Genomic DNA, 20,095 nt, shown 5'->3' with positions numbered 1-20,095 from the left:
ATTGTTATTATTTTGCCATTTACATATCTATAGATAGATCTACGCAGAACAACGCTTTGTCCCCTCAGTGCCTTCAATCAAACTCGCGAGAAGGGAGGATCGGGCACTTCGTCAGATTGACATACACCATGAAAGAAACGAAAGAAGATAACGAGGTAATTTCCTTTCTCCAATAAAGTTACCTTTTATTTTTTTTTTCTGCTCTAAATCGTTTTTGTCACCACGCTCCCAAATAATTTTCTCCCATCTTCCAAACCCTTTGATAAAAATCTGTAAAGTTTCACCTTTCGATGTTAAAAGGAGCTTGTTGGTGTCATCAAGTTTGTTTTTTTTATTATTGTTGTTTTCATTTGTTTATTGTTCTTGTATCCTCGTACTGTTTAACGCACGGGTTACATCTCTGTTTAATGTTGAAATCTGCTTGGAAAGTCTCTACTTGGGCCAGATTCTATTGATTTATGTGAAAAAGTTGTAGCTTTCATCCCTTTGCTCACAGATAAATCATCACTATGTGAGGATTTTGCTATTTTGCTTTGAAAATTTAAGTTGATGCATTTTAGTAACAAGGTACAAAATCCTGTTATCTTTACCTGGGTAAAATTCCATCGACTAGAAGATCCAAAAACAACTTAGGATTTTCAAACGTGTGTCGGGGGGAGATTCAATGTAAAACAGCATCATGTGTATGATAGGGTTTTGCTTGAATTATGTGATATTTAAGGTTAGGATTCAATTCAGGTTATTATAGACTCATATTTAAGGTTATGGATTCAATTCAGGTTATTATAGACTCAAATTTGAAGGCAGATCAACTTGTGGTATTATTTTCAAAAGGTTTTGCACTTTTAGGAATTAGTGGTGCTCCCTGTTGAAAGACAAATTGAGGTCATTTTTGTTTGGTTGTTCTGATTAAGATTTGCATTGCTTTCTCATTTCATATTTGATGATTCTATTCATGTGAAGAAATCCATACACCTTGTCTGTAACTACACCCAATGGTCACTTAGAGACTTATCAAAAGTTCAGTGACTGTTACTGATTGGAATTTTGTGTTTGACGGATGGGTTCTTCTATTGTCTTAACTGACTTCCTCAACATGCGCATAGGCAGGACAATACACTTATCTAGCCATCAATGATATGTGATACATGGTTCTTTGTTCATTGTGTATTTATAGTTGTCATACACAATGAATCAGAGACACAGTGAGGATAGTGGTTTGATTTCACATCTTTCATACAATATCTTGTTTTAACATTGGTTTCTTAAATTCAATTTTGTCTGCAGTTGAGTGATTTAGACAAAACATCATTTTTGTTTCCTTCCGATGGAACTTAGATTTGTCCCTAAATGTAGATAGGATTATGTATATACTCATGTTCTCCAAATCATTTATTTGAAAAAAAAGTGAACTTTATTTCAGACAGAAGATAATAAGCAAGCTTCTGCTGATGTGCTGTTTCATTATTCAAGATTTGCTCTGGCATGTATTGGATGCAAGATTCGACCATTCAATTTAAGACTTCATCTGATGAAGGTAGAAGAACATATTTATGTTATTTTCTCATTTACATGTTTTGTCATAACATATTTATGTTATTTTCTCAGTTATATTACATGTTTTGTCATACGGCAGCATGTAGATGCATCCTTTTGTTATTTGCCTTATTTTTGTTTGATCCATACTTTTTATATAACCTTTTATGGGCATCACACAACATTTTTCAGGAGATATCGGGTATGCCTTCTTCTCTAAATAGGGAATCACCACAGAATGCAGCATCTCCTGATCCAATGGGTGAGTCATCAAGCACAGGAACAGCAAGACTTGACAGAGGAGACAGTTTCCGTGCACTATGACCATGTTTTTGTTTGGGTTGTGTGGCATCTGGTGTCTAGATTAAATCACTCTCTTCTCCCATCCCATATATTATGATTATGATGCTATACTCATCTATGCAATGGCTATAGATTATCAAGTTCACTCATTTCAACTTCATGTTTGCTGTAGTATGGTTTAAATTTAGTTACTTTAGTCAGTAATTGTCGTTTTAAGTGATTCTACTTTATTGTAGTTTGTATCTTTGCACCAAAATATCTATCAATAAGTAGATGCATGTCTTCACTCCATGTAAGCTTATCTTGTTGAATTTATTCTTTCATATATATATATATATATATATATATATATATATATATATATATATCTTTCTGCAAGATATAAACCTTATTTTTGGGAGGATTAGACCAGTCTTAATTGAGCATTGAAGATGAAATATGACTTTAGTGATATTTTGGGAGAAAGAGCATCATTGAATTTTATAAGTTTGAATTCAGACTGTGATTAATATGAAGAATGAGACTGTTAAGATATGCTTTTGATTTTTTTTAAAATTTATGGAAGTATCTTTTAGTTTTTTCAATTTTTTTCCAAGTTTTATGCCTTTTTGAATTTTGAAATATGTATTTAATAATCAAGCATTTTAGATAGTCATTATGTAGGAGAAGACAAAAATGGTTTAGATGATTTTGCACTGGATTGCTAGAGTATAACATGATAAATCATTTTTTTTAATATGCATCTGTGAACGATATGATAAACAATATTTATACCTATTTTAGTTTAAAAATGGATAAGTTTATTTATTCTTTTAACATAATGGTACTTATCTTTAATCAAGTTTATAAATAAATATTTTTCTTTTTTATATTTCTAACAAGTGATATCCATTTTCTATATTTTGAATAAAGAGATTTTTTATTTATTTATTTAAAAATAGCATATTAATAAAATCACAAACAAAAATTAAATTTTATAATATAGAAATTAAAAGGTTATCAATGAAAAAAATGAATGGTTTAATTATTATGTATTAACAATATAAAAAGTATCCTTTTTATAAATCACTTTCTAATAAAATATGAAAAGGTAGATTTTTTTGAAATAATTTTTGATATAGAATAAATAAATAAATAGTTATAAAATATTTCTATTAAACCTTTTAGCTTATTAGTATATTTATGGGCTTTAATGCAAATATAAATAAAATAAATATATATATAAGTCTTTCTTTAGTAGGAAGTTAATGAGTATTTTTAAACTAGAGAAAAAAGAAGTATATTTTTATGAATGATTGTGATTGTATCTATTAATTAAGTAGTTCAAGTTTTAATTCTTTAATAATGAAATAACCCCATTAAAGAAAAATATATCATAAAAAAAATCTACAAAATTTTAAAGTTCCATTTATTTATTTATTACAAATTCTACGTGTATATTAAAATTATAAAACTTATTTAAAAGAAAAAATGAATAAAACTTTTTATTAGCCCAGCTAATTTAATTTGTATACCTGAATTATATGTGTGTTTTTAATTAAATATTTATGTTATATTATTGTCAATATTAATTATATATATATATATATATATATATATATATATATATATATATATATATATATATATATAAAATTGTACTATTTCGCGCAGAGTTTAGTTTGTATTACATGTTGGGATAGAAATACAGACAACTAAGTAGTTTTTAGTTACACATAGACATAACAATGTGATGTCTTTTTCTATTTTTGCCTTATTAATGTTGCCCTGAGCTATGATTTGTTTCGTTATTATTCTTAACCTTGAATACTAGAAAATTTTAAAATTGATTTTTTAAATTATAAAAGGCCTAAAAAATTAGGGTCAAAATTACATAAACTAAAACTAAAAAGTATATCTGATCCTATCTTATACATAGTATCAGGGGATATTATTTCTTTTCTTACATCTGGTAGTAAGAAATAGTTTAAAAGAGAGAGAGAATAAAGTTGAATTTAATAAATGGGATGTATAAATAGAAAAACCCCAATTTCACCCTAAGTAACGGCTACTTCTCCCAATCTCTCAACGGCTACTTTTTTTTCAGAAATTTAAAACGGTCACATTCTTCCCCACAGCACATCCTTCCCTTATTTCTTTCAATCTTCTTCTTCAATCTTCTTCGCTTTCACCGTAGCTTCTCTTTACTCTTTCAAAGCACTGTCCGATTTGTTCTTCTCTTGCAGAAGAAACATCGGATCCACAAAGTTTCAAACTTCTATTATCATTTCTCACATCACAATGCAAGACATGTGGAATGTTCCTCCGGGTTTCAGACCCTCCAAATCTGCACCTTCTTCTCCTGCGAAGCCTCTCGGAGCAGTTCTCAGAACGCGCTCTGAGTCCTTCCATATCACTCATAAGGTCCCAGTTGGCGACACTCCTTATGTCAGAGCAAAAAATGTTCAGGTAACTTTTTTTGTTGTTGCAATGTACATGGTCCGTCCATTCCCTTCTGGGTTTTCTTTTTTGTTTTGTTCAAGTGTTGAAAAGCTTTTTTTTTTTTTCTTTTGTGGGTTTCAGTTGGTGGATAAGGATCCGGAGAAAGCAATTCCGCTGTTTTGGGCAGCCATTAATGCGGGAGATAGAGTGGACAGTGCTTTGAAAGATATGGCTATTGTCATGAAGCAGCAAAATCGGGCTGGAGAAGCCATTGAAGCCATTAAATCTCTTCGAAGTAGATGTTCCGATCAAGCCCAAGAATCTCTTGATAACATCCTCTTGGATCTTTACAAGGTAAGTCACCCTAACCGACCAAGTTTTATGTTCTTTTGTTGTAAAAGCTTTTAATTGGATTGTCATGTGTATAATATATTTGACTGGTTGGTTAAGTTGCTGTCATTTTCATCAAATTTGTGTTTAGTAATCCAGCTTGTCTATAGAAACTATTATGAATAGAAATACTTATGCATCACTTAGAAACTAATACTTATATGACTATCAATACTGAACAACAAAATTTTCACTTTGTCTTAACAGAGATGTGGAAGACTTGATGACCAAATAGCCCTCTTGAAGCACAAGTTGTACTTAATTCAACAAGGGTTGGCATTCAATGGTAAGCGCACAAAGACAGCAAGATCTCAAGGGAAGAAGTTTCAAGTTTCTGTGGAACAAGAAGCCACGAGATTGCTGGTAAGAATAGTTTTCACTTGTGTCTTTTCGGTGATGGACTTATGGAAAGAATAGAATAGAATTTGTACTTTATGGAACTGAATTGGACTTGTTTCAATGTAGGGAAACTTGGGATGGGCACTGATGCAGCAGAACAACTACATTGAAGCAGAAGAGGCTTATCGCCGGGCGCTATCTATTGCTCCTGACAACAATAAGATGTGCAATCTGGGCATTTGTTTGATGAAGCAAGGAAGAATTGGTGAGGCAAAAGAGACACTGTACCGTGTAAAGCCTGCAGTTATGGATGGCCCTAGAGGCTCAGATTCTCACTTGAAAGCCTATGAAAGGGCACAGCAGATGCTGAAAGACCTTGAATCTGAGATGATGAATAAGGGAGTTGATAGGATTGAACAAAGCAGGCTCTTTGAGGCCTTTTTAGGTTCTTCATCAATATGGCAACCCCAGCCTTGCAAGGACCACCACACAACCTTGCCAGCAGCAACAAATTCAGCCAGAATTCAAGATGATTTTGCTGATGAGAACATCAACTCCAACATAATCACCAAAAATCACACAGCACTGCCACCCCCTAAAGCTACCACTACTAGTTCTACCAACAAACAAAGTGTTACCATGTTGGGGAACTCACTGAATGTTGCAGCTCCACCCTTCTATGCATCAAAATCCATGCTGAGAGAACCATTTGAGAACCAATTCTCTGAGACCCTTAAGAGAACAAGGTCTGGAAAAGCTGCAGGATCCATGAGAATAGTTAGTGATGTGAAGGACAGCAGCAGCAGCAACAGCAGCAACAAGTTGCAAGTGGAATTAGAGGTGTCAGTGCCAGAGAACAAAACAAGAAGGCTGTCATCAGAGGATGGTGAGAAGAACAAGTTAACAGATCTGTTACCTGATGATGATGACTTTGAAGAGGCCATTCTTGCTGCAATTTTGGGACCCTCCAATGATAATAAAGCTACTACTGAGACAAGCAGAATTTTGCAGAGGAATAACAATGACAAGAGGCTTAAGGTTTTTAAGGATATCACGCTATCTCTGAGTCCTAGAGCCTGAAGTGAAAAAATTTTTAGTCTAATGAATAATGAATCAACATAGTGTTTTTAGGTTGGAGATGATCTTGCTCTCCACTTGTTGTTTAACTTCATCATCCATCTTTCTGTAGAGGGATAGGAATAGCTTCATGACTTTCGGCATGGAATCATTTCTTACTATCTGTTTATTTGTTTAATTGCCTTGTAAACAAGGCACATCATTGACTTAATAAATTTATATCACTTTTCCATTCGTAAAAGGTTATTTCTGTTTTTTTTTTTCTGCCTTCAATGATCCACTTGTGATTTTGCAACATGGGATCCATATATTCTAGGTGCTATATAATTTTACTAGACTTTAAAATGTATTGAAAAGCGTTAAGTAATATAAGTAATAGGAAAACGATTATTTGACAAACAAAATTTGACAAACTTTTTAACAAAGCTGAGCTGGCTGTCACATTTAAGTAGTTCTAATTTTTTATTTTATTTTAATAAAATTTTTCACGCTAGGAAAGGAAGAAATACTTTGCCCAATTGCCTTTCCTTAATTTTGCTTTTTAACTTTCACGCTCCACTCTCTCTCTCTCGCGCGCGCTTCTTCCAAATTTTCTAAGTTCTTTCTATGCTTCTCTTCCATACTCGTTCCTATAAAGTTGTTTTATGTTTCTCTCGCATTGGTTCTCGATAGAGTTTGATGTGTTGTTTTATGGATTGTGCTTTTGATTTCTGTTTGGAAGATATTATTGATAACTTTTCCTTTTTCTTCGTACTCTTTTTTTTTAGGTTTTTCTACGAAGTACTGTTTTTGGACCTGTCTTTGGTCCTCTATGTATACTTTGTTAAACTCCTTAAAAAGACAAAAACAAACCAGTTAAATGAGAATCCCCTTGTTAGTCATCCAAATATGGTAGCTCAAGTCCTGGGGTGTGGGTTTCCTTGTGATATGCAATTAAAATGATGTGAAAAAAAAAACTCCAAAATATTTCCAATAAATATGTACTAAACACATTGTAATTAAGTGGCAAACACAATTAGAATTTTTGCATAATAAATTAAACAGATTCCAGATTCATATTGACAATATATTTTACATTGTATTTGAGGTGGGTGACAAGTCCATGTGGAATCTAACAAAGGTTGTGAGGTGTGGGTTTCCCCTATGATGTGAAATTAACATCATGTGCAAGAAAAACTCTAAAATATTTCCAATAACTATGTACCAAAAATGTATAATTAAGTGGCAAACACAATTATAGTTTTTGCAAGACAAGTTAAACATATTCATATTGAAAATATAATTCACACTGAATTTGAAGTGGGTGACAAGTCCATGTGGAATTCAACAAAGTTGTCGGGTGTGGGTTTCCCCATGATGTGAAACTAAAATCATGTACAAAAAAATTCCAAAATATTTCCAACAACTATGTACCAAACACATTGTAATTAAGGGACAAACACAATTAGAGTTTTTGCACAACAAGTTAAACAGATTTATATTGACAATATATTTCACAATGTATTTGAGGTGAGAGACAAGTCCATGTGGAATCCAATAAAGGTTGTGGGTTTTCCCATGATTTAAATTAAAATCACGTGCAAAAAAAAAAACACCAAAATATTTCCAATGATTATGTATCAAAAATGTTATAATTAAGTGGCAAACACAGTTATAGTTTTTGCACAACAAGTTAAACATATTGATATTGAAAATATAGTTAACACTCTATGTTTGATACCTAATACTTGGGAAAATAGTTAATATATATGTTTTAAATTAATTTTTTCCCAATTGCATGAGTCCAAGCCTACACATTTTCTAAATATCATTCAAGTTTGACCTTGTAAAAGTTGTTCATAAGGTATCCAAGGTAGTTAACCACTTATTTATTATAATTATGAAAAAAACAGTATTACATTTGCCAGATAATTACTCTATGTTTGGTACCTAATACTTTGGAAAATATATTTGGAACTTTGTTTTTGGAACACATTTGATTGTTTCTTTTTTAATTAGTTCATGTCAACTTAAAAAAACTACCACATAATTATTTGTCATTATTCATCTTGATTTGGTTAACCCTATGTGCTAAAACTTGTATTGTGTTTGCCACTTAATGACAAAGTGTATGGTACTTAAAAAGAGAAAATATTTTCTAGTGTTTTTTCCACATCATTTCTATTTCACAACATGGAAAAAAACACAAACCCACTAAATTTTTATAAACCCCCAAGGACATGTGGTCCAAGTCAAATACACTTTGAAATAAAATGTTCATCTTGATATGGTTAACCTTGTGTGTAAACATTTGTATTGCGTTTGCCATTTAATGATAATGTGTATGTTACTTAAAAATTGGAAATATTTTCTAGTGTTTTTTCCACATGATTTGTATTTCACAACGTGGGGAAACACAAAAACCCACTAAATTTTTATAAACCTCCATGTACATGTGACCCAGGTCAATTACACTTTGAAATAAATTTTTCATCTTGATTTGATTAACCTTATGCGCCAAAACTTGTGTTGCGTTTGCCACTTAATGTCAATGTGTATGTTACTTAAATATTCGAAATATTTTCAAGTGTTTTTTCTACATCATTTGTATTTCTCATAATGGGGAATCCACAACCCATTAAATTTATATAAACCCACATGGACATGTGACTCAGCTAAAGTACAGTTTGAAATAAATTGTGCATCTTCATTTGGGTAATCTTGTGTGCAAAAACTTGTACTGCATTTGCCGATTAATGACAAAGTGTATGGTACTTAAAAATTAGAAATATTTTCAAGTGTTTTCCACATCATTTGTATTTCACAGCATGAGAAAACACACAACCCACTGATTGTTTTATAAACCCCTATGGACATATGACCCAGGTCAAATACACTAAAATAATGTGTATAAGGAAACGCACATCATAATTCTCCATCATATGCAAAGGACTCAACTCCCTTTTATGCACAAACAAAAGAAGCATCATAAATAGAACCTTTAGATTGGTTATATATATGGATTAGACAATTTAAGACTAATTTGGAACTTGACAATTTAAGATTAAATAACTTAAATTAAGAAAAAAACTATGTATCATCACAACACTTCAAACCTACGTATAATTCTACTCCTCTAAGGATTAAATAAATATATTAAGGGCTTTAGTTAATAACTCTAAATTCAATAACTACATATAATTAGACAAATTTAAGGAAATCCATGAATATTTAAACTACACATAGTCCACGAGATAAGGATTACACTTACTTAGAATCTTAAGTACATTATTCTTTTAAGAATTATGATTTCATTTATTAGATGCCAAACATTATTTATGGTACAGTAAAATGTACTCACATTGTTTTGATCAACTTATTATATCATTTCCTCAAACATATGTACATTCTTAATATGAAATTCTTCATAAGCCTTTTCAAGCTCATCTTGAGTGATATAGTCGCTTCCACTTCTATCAAAAAATGAAAAAGTTGCACCTAAATGATCTTCTCTGTAAACCTTTTTTAAATGCAATGTTGCAACAATCAATTCTCTATAGTCAATTGTAAAATGTTATCAACATCAACCTGCAATGAAAAACACAATTGGGAGATGAATTATAAGAATATGGTACTAAAAATGTGTGACATCATGTATGTGCAAAGGCGACAAATTTTTATTCAAATAATTCAACTAAAAAGTAAAAAACACCTCCAATATTTGCTATCAGAGCTGGTGTAGAAGAAATAATATCAAATAATCAAATTACAAAGTTCAGGATTTGGAGGATATCATTTTCACAATAAAATATAAAATATTGATATTTCTTGAACTTGTAAGCACAAACAATTAAGCATGTTTAAATAAATGGTCAAAGATGAGAAGAGACTAGTACTCTTGGGTTTCTTGGATCCTCAAGCCATGAAGGAAACATTTCCCATGTAACTATAGGTATGGCTGTGAATAAAGCAACAAGAATTACAAAAGCAAAATCTCAAAAGGATCACCAAATCGAAGGGGTTGAAGATTACCAAAATAAAGACTAGAGGACTTTCAATTATAACAACAACAAAAAAGACATAGGAACCTAATCCAATTTTTCAACACTTAAGGAATCAGCAAATCATGCAAAAAAAAAAATTTGTAACCTAACGCCATCCAAGCCTATTGTCTCATAATTATTATTGTCTCAACATCACCATCTACGAAAAAGAATGATTACTTTCCCTAAATTAGAAATCAAAACCCAAATACCAAAAAAAAATCCCTAAAACTACAAAATAAAATAAATTCAATAATACAAAGCACGTGAAAATGGGGGGACGAAAACAGGGATGCAAACACAGAGGCTTCGAATAAAATTCTAAACCCAGAAAAAAGAATAACAGGATCTCAAAAAAAAAAAAAACAAAATACAAGAAGAAGGAAAACTAACCTACGATGTCGTCGAACTCCAACACTGGAACAACGAAAGCAATGCAAATGAAGGCGGAAACAGTGAGGACGAAAGCCATGTACAAATAAGAACACACCAAACCCTTAATATGGAAGTAACCTTCTGAGAGAAGGATTGAGACAAACGTCTGCCGCGAAGGATTATGGAGGAGAAGCAGCGAGACACCGAAGAGAGCTTGAAGGAGGGAATGGTGACACAAAAGAACAGCTATAGAAGCTTTGAAAACGAAAGTTAGGGAAGAAAGTTTGACAGTATTTATCCCTTCTCAAAGCCAGAACGAAAAATTATCTACAAATAAAAATAAATAAAACAATGACATATAAAAGCCAGCTCAACTTTGTCAAAACTTTGTCAAATTTTGTTTGTCAAAGAATCGTTTTCCTAAGTAATAACACCTTGTCTCTTGTCCACAAATTAGTTAAAATTAAAAATAAAATTTCTAAAAATGTTACGAGAAAATATTATTTGGTAAAATTTAAAAAAAATTAAGACATCTTAATTCTTTTTTAAATTTATATAATATCTCTACCATATACATGAATAAAAACTATATGAATAAAAGAAAATTGCAATCACTCATTCATCTATCTTTTATACACACAACAAGAAACACTCACATAAAGATAAAATAGAAAAATAAATTACCTCCTTCAGAAAAAAAAAAAGTAGCATAAGAACAAATATGTTACGAGAAAAAAATATGAATTTCTTTTAATACATTAGCCTCACTACAAAAGAAAGAAATAAAATACAAAAAACAGGAGGAGGCTAGGCCAACTCATGCAAGAAAAGACATAACCTCTAATCAACTAATAAAAGAGGTATTACTAGAAATCACAAAAGAAAACTTAAAAAAAAACAAAAAACAAAAAACATTCTTAGCTACGTGCTTGAAGTGTTACTCTTGCTTCTATTACTGGAAAAAAGAGATCGTAAGAGGTATTATTCTCTCTTTTTTAGCTTCTATCATAAGATGTACCTTATCAGTAAATATTTCCTTACAACCATCTTTCACTTTTGTTTTGCTTCAGTGTCATCATTGCATTTTGTATGTGAATTATAAGCATTGGCCACATTCTTGTCATAAGTTAAATTCCACAAGTTAGTTACTTTTCTAATTCTTTTATGGAGATGAGTTGCCACTATTGATGATTGATGAGGGTGATTCAATATCCAAAACAATTTTAAACATGCTTCATGCATGAAGTTGGAATGCCAAGATCTACGTCTACATATTTAATATCACATCAATAATATATAGCATACTTTTGTACCATAGTTTCCTTAAGTCCTTTTCAAGTTTCAAATTTGTTTCCAAAAGATAATTTTTAAAGGCTTTTTTTGTAATTTCCTTGATAAATTGTGACCATTCTTCTACTTTATTTTATTTTATTTTTTCAAAATAATTTTAATTGTCGTGTTGTGATAATGACGAATTTGATAAAAAAAAATCGTATGAAACGAACATGTAGAGAGAGTTGAAAGCTCATTCCTCACAATAATTAATTATTTTTTAATATTGAATCATCCTATATATAGATGTGTCAATTTCATTCGTGATTTATGGGTTAGCCAAACTCCCTCCTAAATAAGTTCTCTTTTTTTAATATCCCACCAAATGAGAGGTCCAGCAATGCTTCAATATGCTCTTCAAGTGAGAGTCAAGACCAAAGTGAGAATTGTCTCAAACAACACGTTAAACAACTCCTAAATACAAGAAATTTAGTTTGGATCAAAGGTCTAATCAAATCAATTCAGACTAAAGATTCATTTGGGTCAATAGGATCAAGTTGTAGGTCAAGATAAGTTGGCCCAAGCCAAATGTTGGGATAAGTCAGTTCAGACTAAAGATCAGGATAACTCAATTTGGATCGAAGGTTAAGATAAATCTATCAAGGTCAAAAGTCAAGTTCAGTAAGCCCCGAAAGTTCGTGCCAAGTTGACATGCATGAAAGTCGTGATAAGTCAACGCAAGCTTAAGATTGTGATGAGTAGTCAGCTGGATTGAAAGTTAAATCAAGTCAACTTAAGCCGAAGGTTGAAAACCAAGACTGAATCCGTCATAATCAAAGATCGAAATAAATCAATCCATAAAGATCGTGATAAGTCAAATCGAACCAAAGGTCGATACCAGTCAAATCAAAGGTCAAGACTAATTAGCCCAGACCAAAATAATTTAAATTATTAAGGTTTCTTTCATTTTATCAACTTATTACATATTAGGAAATATTTTCCAACTACCTCGTTAGATGAGCAAAACCTCAGTTAGAGAAATTTCCAACTTGATCATTGAGCTAGCAAAGTCAACTCCTTGACATATTCTAAAATAGTTCCACCTTAATGGTCCCATCCAAAACAGCTCCTTGGCATGTTTGAAGATATTAACAAATTGTTCGATGAGCTACCAAAATAGCTCCTTGACATGTCTGTATAATATTGCCGAATTGATCAACGTTTAAATTGATTAGTAAAACCTTGATGTTACTTCAAATCACCACTTGATAATTGTATTCAAAACACACAACCTTTTAGCATCACTATGAACATTGGACGTCCCAACATTAGCACTTCCGCATTCAACTATCTATCATTTGCAAACTTCTCTCCTCTTATTACGCAGCAATCTAACAAAAACAAAAACAAAAACAAAAATTAACACCTTTTAACGAATAAAAACACAAACTAATTATGTTCCATGTGCTTGGAATTTGCCCCCCTTGAATTGTTTGTAATATATAAGTAAGCATCTTTTCCAATAACTTCCATTCCATGTTCCTGCTTCATAAGTAGCTTACTAATTCTGTATTGCGAGCGTTAACACAAAAACTACAAACTAACAAAAGTAGATATTTACAACGGCTCTTTCTCACTAAAAAATTGTTTTCAGAAACCCATCATCCCCCATCAAGGCTTGAGAGTACCAATTCGGACTTGTGATCATGCATCAGAACTCAAACCTGTTTCCTTTGTAAAGCTTTAGCCTCAATCAATAGTAGAGATGATAGGCTTGAGAAGGTGCTAACACTATGCATTAAAGTAAGATTGCAACCACGTATATTACACGTCGCATCCCTACCAATCTTCTATGTCATCATCGGAAAGGCCCATAGATTGTTCATCTAAATCCATTTTATCGAAATCAAAGTCTTCCATTTCCAAGTTCGGTGATGATTTCTGACTCGGTCCATCATATCCACATGCTCTATTTCCGAGCAATTTAAGCATGGGCATGTACTCAGTGGCCATAATTGACATATGATAAGAACTAAACCGTTTACAGGCAGGGATTCTGAGCCTATCCACCTCATTCTGCAATGTAAGACCATGAACAGAAATCAAATTTCAACAGTGGCGAGAAACAAAAATCTAGAAGATGAAACATTTGAATCTTGTAGTGAGAAAAAAAAAATCAAATAATTAGACGTAGTAAATGGCATAAAAATAACGTTTATAAAAAAATACTTTCCATTGATGCTCTCCGGAGTCCTTTTTCCTTTCCCAAGGTAACTACTATATAAATGTAATAATAAATTTCAAATCCAAATTACTTACATCAAATAGATAGTTGAAAAAATGCGGGATAAGAACATATAACATATAGAGGAGCCATAATGCGTTTACCTTGTAAAATGATACTTTCTCAACTTGCCAGAGCCTTGGTCGTCGAACAGCATGCCACCTGTACAAGTGAACAGGTTTAGATACAGAAACATAAAGTTTTGTCACGGAACATTGAATGTAAACAAGTATAACCTGGAGGATAGTGGATTAGAATTTCCAAATAGAACCCCACGAACAGCTATCGATGCAGCAGCTGACTGTAAAACACCCTCTGCCTCGTTATAACTACATACCATTCCCCGGAGTTTTGCAAGAAGAATGTCAGCATCACCTAGATATGAAGACACAGTCCATGCGTCATGTATCGCCTCATCATCCAAAAAATCCAGAACTGCAAGAAATTAGCCTGAATTAGAAAGCTACTGGATTGGGTTTAGAACATTAAAGAAAGATGCCATCTTCATTTTAGAAATATGTTTTCAATTTTTATGAAGAATGTCAACACTAGCATATGGGAAGGAAGTACCATTTTCATGCAGAAAATCAGCAACTGAACCAGGTTGCACATGGGCTTGGCAAAGAATCTTCTCAGGGACATCCATTTTTAATGGTAATCTTGAAAGTCTTTCTCGAATAAGAAATCCATCTTGATCTACCAAACAAGAAAATCAACAAGTTAAAAGATGTAGCATAGATATCAAATATTTAACTTAGCCTAGTTATGTTTCTGCTTCCTCAAGTACAAGAGAGAAAATACGGAATCCAAATTTTGCTGAATCACACACCATATTCTATTCCAACTCCAGTCTCCCTTTTATTATGCAAAAATTTCCCCAAAGCATGAAATAGAGATAATGCTTCGTCTCTGCCAAAGTGCAACGAGTATCCAGAATCTGATGTATCAGGTTTATTACTTTCCTCTTTCAACGAAACATGAGAGGAAGTAGAAGAGGCCAAAGAGTGCACTAGATTTGGTTTCAGGCAGAAAAACTGTAAAGAAGTGATTGCATGTCTGATGTCACCTCCACTTGTTTTTGCTATTAGATCAACATACTCAGCAGTCACATCACACCGCTCCATTTGGCATATTCTTAAAAGAACCTTCTTCATAGAATTCACTGTAATTGGATTGAAAGCAACCTGAAAGTTTCCCAAACTAAGTCTAACACATATATTCTCTTATAACATGGCAATAAAAACCAGAAGATAATTCTTCAAGGATGTAACCTTACAAGCCCCAGAACTCTCTAGTGATAGCTTCAGTTCTTCCAGGCAACGAGCATTATAATCTACTGAGTCAGCATTTCCACAGTCAGTTAACAATATTGCTGTGGGTATCTGAGTTGATTTTACCAAAAGTTGCAAGCAATTTTTAAGTCTTCCAAAAGCAGATTTGCCATTAGTCATGGGAAGATCGTCTATTAAAAGTATGATGGAAGGCTTTGAATCCCCAGTATAAGAAGTTAGCAATAATCCATATTTTCGTACTCTCTCAACGAAACTTTCAAATTCATCTAGCTTGGATGTGTATTGAGTCCCTGCATTGAATCAGAAAATTAGAAAAAAAAGGTCACAATCAGTAAGTCACAAATTTCAATCATTAGAATCCCACCAACCCGAAGCAGCAGTATTCTACATTGGAATGTAAACACAATGCACATTGTAATTTAACAATACACCCTCAAGGGCACTAATCATTTCACTGAAAAAATAGATGTTTAACAGAGAGGCTATTTAAAATCATGATTTACTCGTACTAGCTCATCAAAACATAGTTGCTGAACCTACCTGTGCCAGAATTATAAAGATGCTCCTGCCATATTACAGGTGTAGGTGTGTTCCACCCATAAACTATTGCTCCCAGATGAGATGCAATTACATGAATAGCAGCCTACATAGTAAAAAGAAGTGCTTAAATATCTAAGTGGTATTTCTATCAAAGTACATCAAAATAAGGCTATCCATATCAATGTAAAGTGAAGTGTTATTTAGTAATAGTTAAAAGAGAAGATTTTGACACCAAGTCGTAGAAGCCTGAAGCTCCAAAAATTAACATTTCCAAATTGTCCTGAGTGGCTGAGCCAGTATGCGAAAGAGGCTAAATGAGGATGGTAGAGCTACATACAGATTTTCCAACTCCAGCCTGACCACTGATGAGGAGAACATTATTATTGTAAACACCCTGAAAATTCTCCATAAAGAAAACAAAGAAAAAGGAACTCACAATATGAATAGAATAAAATCAAAAAAATGCATATATAAAGTTCAGAGAAGACAATATATAGTAACTTAGTATATAACCCAGTACACGAGAAGAAAGTTCCATAGAAATGTAAAATTTGGAATTAAACACGTATGAGGAAGAATTTAGAAGACTCACAACAACCAACAACCAACAAGCAAAAGATGATGACGTTCTCTTTTTTATACCAGGTCAAACTTTCAAACATTCTAAAAACATTGACAATTCAGCATTAATTTATCATTACCACATTCTAAAAAGTTGTTTTGCACATTTACAAGAATAACAATCTCTATGGAGCTATATATTCTAGTGCGTGAAAAACAAGATAACAGTCATAAGTCAATCAAACTACTATAATCTCACAGCTCTACTCCTAGATTTACCTTCGAAGATTTCAACCTCTCTTCAAACCATGTCTTAACATCTTCAACCTGCAAATGCCACAAAAATGGAGAAAATGGGATGATATTCATATCACTACCAGAATCAAGAGCTTAGGTATCAGATTCTTGACCTTTTTCTTGTGAACAGCAAGCTCTTCTAATGAATTGGGCTTGTATTTATCAACCCATAACTCCTCTGCAGAGCTCCTTTGAGTACCTGTTGTATCCACGTAGCATTTGCAACATATTAGATCAGAAAATAAAAAAAAAAATCCAGAAGGCACAACAATTGGGACGAAAGGTACAAATCCAAGATTTCAATTTTGTTCTGTGTATGTGAAGTTGATAACCCGAGCAATCTGTTTAATAAAGCTTGCATCTTAACGAAGTCAAGGTATTAGTATCAATACTGAAATCGAACCACTGTGGTACTACAAATTGCATCCTTCAAAACGAGGAGCACATTTAGAGAATAAGGTGAAGTTTTAACTGTCAGTTAGAAAATGAACTGGTTGATGCTGTTATAAAATGCAAATATCTGTGTAAACAAACTAAAGAGTTGTTCAACTATTGCTTTTCAATCCAAGGATCATAAATGCACTTTATTCTCTAAAGTGCAACCTCCTCACTTTAAAGGAACTGTGCATATTGAACAGTAATCTCATCAGATTAGCTTATCTGAAGTGAGCAAGTGTAGAATTAGTAATCTCAGCAGTTGACGAGAACAAGAACAGTTACTAAGTAAACTGACCTTACTTTCTAAATTGAACGGCTCACATTAGAGGAGCCGAATCCATTTGCATCATGTTGAAGCAAACAAATAACAAATGTACAATACAAAGACTGAATACAAGTTATAAACACAGCAATAGCATACCAGCGGATACCTTTGACCCAGTAAACACCTCATTGAAGTCATCTCCAAATAAGTCTATCTGCCAAAAAGAATCATCAAATAAAACACATTAAAAAATGCAAACTCGCTCAAGCTTCACATTGATTAGTAAAATTTAAGTAACAGAATGTAAATAATAAACACATGAAGTGAAAAAAAAAAAAAAAAAAAAAACTGATACCTCGTGCAGTTTGGAGAGGTGAGAGCGAGAATGTGAAGCACGTGCCTTCTTCCTTCCCCGAGAGGATGCTGAGGTGGACCTCGACTTCGTCTTTTTATAGTTGCTACTCGAACTCAACTTAGAAGTAGCGTCTTCATCTTCCGATGACAGAATAACGACGCAGTTTCTCTTTGACATCAGAAAACCCTATTTTCCCTTTCCTATTCTACGGATTTGTAGCAACAAGGGATAAATTACGAACTCAGTTCCTAATGAGATTCGTGAAACGATACCCACGGAAACCAGAAGTGGCCCTGAATTGAAATCAAAAACATGATAATGGAGGATTTTATTTTGGAGCGCAAAATACGAAAGTGGAAGGGAGGAACTACGCGCGTCTTCTCTTTTCTTTTTTATGAGTCTTTGGCTTCTAGAGGAAGGGAAGGAACAAAAACCAATAGGAAAAGATTTTAAAATTTAAATTTACCATTAAGTATCTTTTTAAGTTCAGAAAAATGAACTAGTTTTGATTTTGGTTTTCATAAAAAATATATTTTTGTAAAATTTGAAATTATTATTTTAGTTATTGTAAAATGTCTAAATTTTTCAGTTCTTGTAAAAAATAATCTTATCTTCCTAAGTTTTTAAATTAATAATTTTTAATATTTATTTTTGGAGAGAGTAGTAAAACTATATTTGCACATGTTTGTTTTTTTTATTATAGATAATTATTTTAATTTTAAAATAATTAAATTTAAATAAATAATAATTTAAAGAGTAAAATAATAAAGTAATTATTTTAATTAAAAACATAATTAAATTTAAATAAACGGTGATTCAAAAATTAAAAATGTTAAAAATTTGTATACATTAAAAAAAAATTATTTATTGATGTTATAGATAAAGAACATTTATTTGATATAATTTTAGATATGCTTGCATTATTTTACAAATTTTATTATCGATTACGTGGAAAGAATATTTAACATAAGTTATAAAAAAACAATTTTATAAGTTTAAAGGGAAAAAAGATAACTTTCAATGGAGAATAAATATGTTCTTAGTTAAACAATTATAAAGGTTACATACATAATATAAATCAAATTATTTTTTATTTATTTGAAATATTTATTTTTTAAAAAATATACAATATTTTTTCTCTTTAAATTTTTAAAATCATTTCTTAGTTTTGTTGTTTAATAATTTTTTCAATGGTAAAATATCAGTTTGATGTTAGCATTAAGAGCATTAGGTGTGATAATGTCAAAATATTATTAATGATTGACTAATTAATGACTTGATGTTTAGCATTGTTAATTTAGAGACTAACTCACAATCCAATTACTTAATTATTTTTTATATCTAAAAGTAATTGTTATTTAGAGATTTTTTTATCAACTAACACACCTTTTAATTATATTATTTTTAATATTTGTAGTATAGACTTTAACACGGGATTATTATACCAGTTTTATTACGGTGGAGTTATGATTAAAATGGTGTAGCAGTTTTGGTTGGTTAAAGTCCATGATCAGGATGAAGAGGTCTTGGGTTGTGTGTTTTTATTTTAGAACGCAAAATACAAAAGTGGAAGGAAGGAACTACGCGCGTTTTCTCTTCTCTTTTTCTCTTCTCTCAGCATGTGGCTTCCAGTCGAAGGGAAGGAACAAAAACCAATGGAAAAAAATTTTAAAATTTAAATTTACAATTAAGTATTAAGAATCTTTTTCTTAAGTTCAGAAATGAACTAGTTTTGATTTTGATTTTCATAAAAATATATTTTTGTAAATTTGAAATTATGATTTTATTTGTTGTACAATGTCTAATTTTTTCAGTTCTTGTAAAAAATAATCTTACCTTCCTAAATTTTTGAATTATTAATTTTTAATATTTATTTTTGGAGAGACTAGTAAAAATATATTTGTATATTGGTTTATTTTTTTATTATAGATAATTCTTTTAATTTTAAAATAAAAAATTTTAATAAAAAATTATTTAAAGAGTAAAATAATAAAGTAATTATTTTAATTAAAAGCAAAATTAAATTTAAGATAACTATTTGAAGACAAAATAACTAAAATAAAGATTTTTAAAGATATAGATCATTTATTTATAAATTGTAAGATAAAAATATTAAAAATAACATTATAGAGGTCTCCCACGAATTAGATTTCTAAAGTTGGCACACACACTTGAGCATGGGATCTCGAACTTTATCAATCGTCACACGCGTATTTTAGAGCAGAAGGGGAGCACAAAAGATAATTTGTGCTCCTTCAAGTTGTCGTCCTACGACCACTATACACGGGGATCTCCATAAACTAATAGCTACTTGTACAGTCAGTATGG

The 20,095-nt window shown here is 31.7% G+C and overlaps 3 protein-coding genes across 3 annotated transcripts; 2 read left to right on the top strand and 1 right to left on the bottom strand.

Moving 5' to 3' along the window:
- The first annotated feature begins 9 nt into the window (after positions 1 to 9).
- Positions 10 to 2,135, top strand: LOC114176753. The gene is made up of 3 exons (XM_028061894.1): positions 10 to 155; positions 1,424 to 1,537; positions 1,729 to 2,135. Exons 1-3 carry the CDS (start codon positions 129 to 131, stop codon positions 1,858 to 1,860), a joined length of 273 nt encoding a protein of 90 aa, XP_027917695.1. The 5' UTR covers positions 10 to 128; the 3' UTR covers positions 1,861 to 2,135.
- Positions 2,136 to 3,952: 1,817 nt separating this feature from the next.
- Positions 3,953 to 6,307, top strand: LOC114176290 (protein POLLENLESS 3-LIKE 2). The gene is made up of 4 exons (XM_028061274.1): positions 3,953 to 4,287; positions 4,402 to 4,614; positions 4,858 to 5,013; positions 5,116 to 6,307. The coding sequence occupies exons 1-4, from the start codon at positions 4,120 to 4,122 to the stop codon at positions 6,067 to 6,069; spliced, it is 1,491 nt and encodes a 496-aa protein (XP_027917075.1). The 5' UTR covers positions 3,953 to 4,119; the 3' UTR covers positions 6,070 to 6,307.
- A 6,895-nt stretch (positions 6,308 to 13,202) lies between these two features.
- Positions 13,203 to 18,189, bottom strand: LOC114179544 (cell cycle checkpoint protein RAD17). The gene is made up of 12 exons (XM_028065916.1): positions 17,768 to 18,189; positions 17,569 to 17,626; positions 16,823 to 16,908; positions 16,692 to 16,739; positions 16,189 to 16,245; positions 15,852 to 15,954; positions 15,291 to 15,601; positions 14,849 to 15,203; positions 14,590 to 14,715; positions 14,256 to 14,454; positions 14,124 to 14,181; positions 13,203 to 13,811 (listed from the first exon to the last, which is right to left on the bottom strand). Exons 1-12 carry the CDS (start codon positions 17,942 to 17,944, stop codon positions 13,575 to 13,577), a joined length of 1,815 nt encoding a protein of 604 aa, XP_027921717.1. The 5' UTR covers positions 17,945 to 18,189; the 3' UTR covers positions 13,203 to 13,574.
- Between the last annotated feature and the right edge of the window lie 1,906 nt (positions 18,190 to 20,095).

This window comes from Vigna unguiculata, chromosome 3 (assembly GCF_004118075.2).
Source record: "Vigna unguiculata cultivar IT97K-499-35 chromosome 3, ASM411807v1, whole genome shotgun sequence".
Taxonomy (NCBI): Eukaryota; Viridiplantae; Streptophyta; class Magnoliopsida; order Fabales; family Fabaceae; genus Vigna; species Vigna unguiculata.
This window is presented reverse-complemented; position numbering and strand designations above follow the sequence as displayed.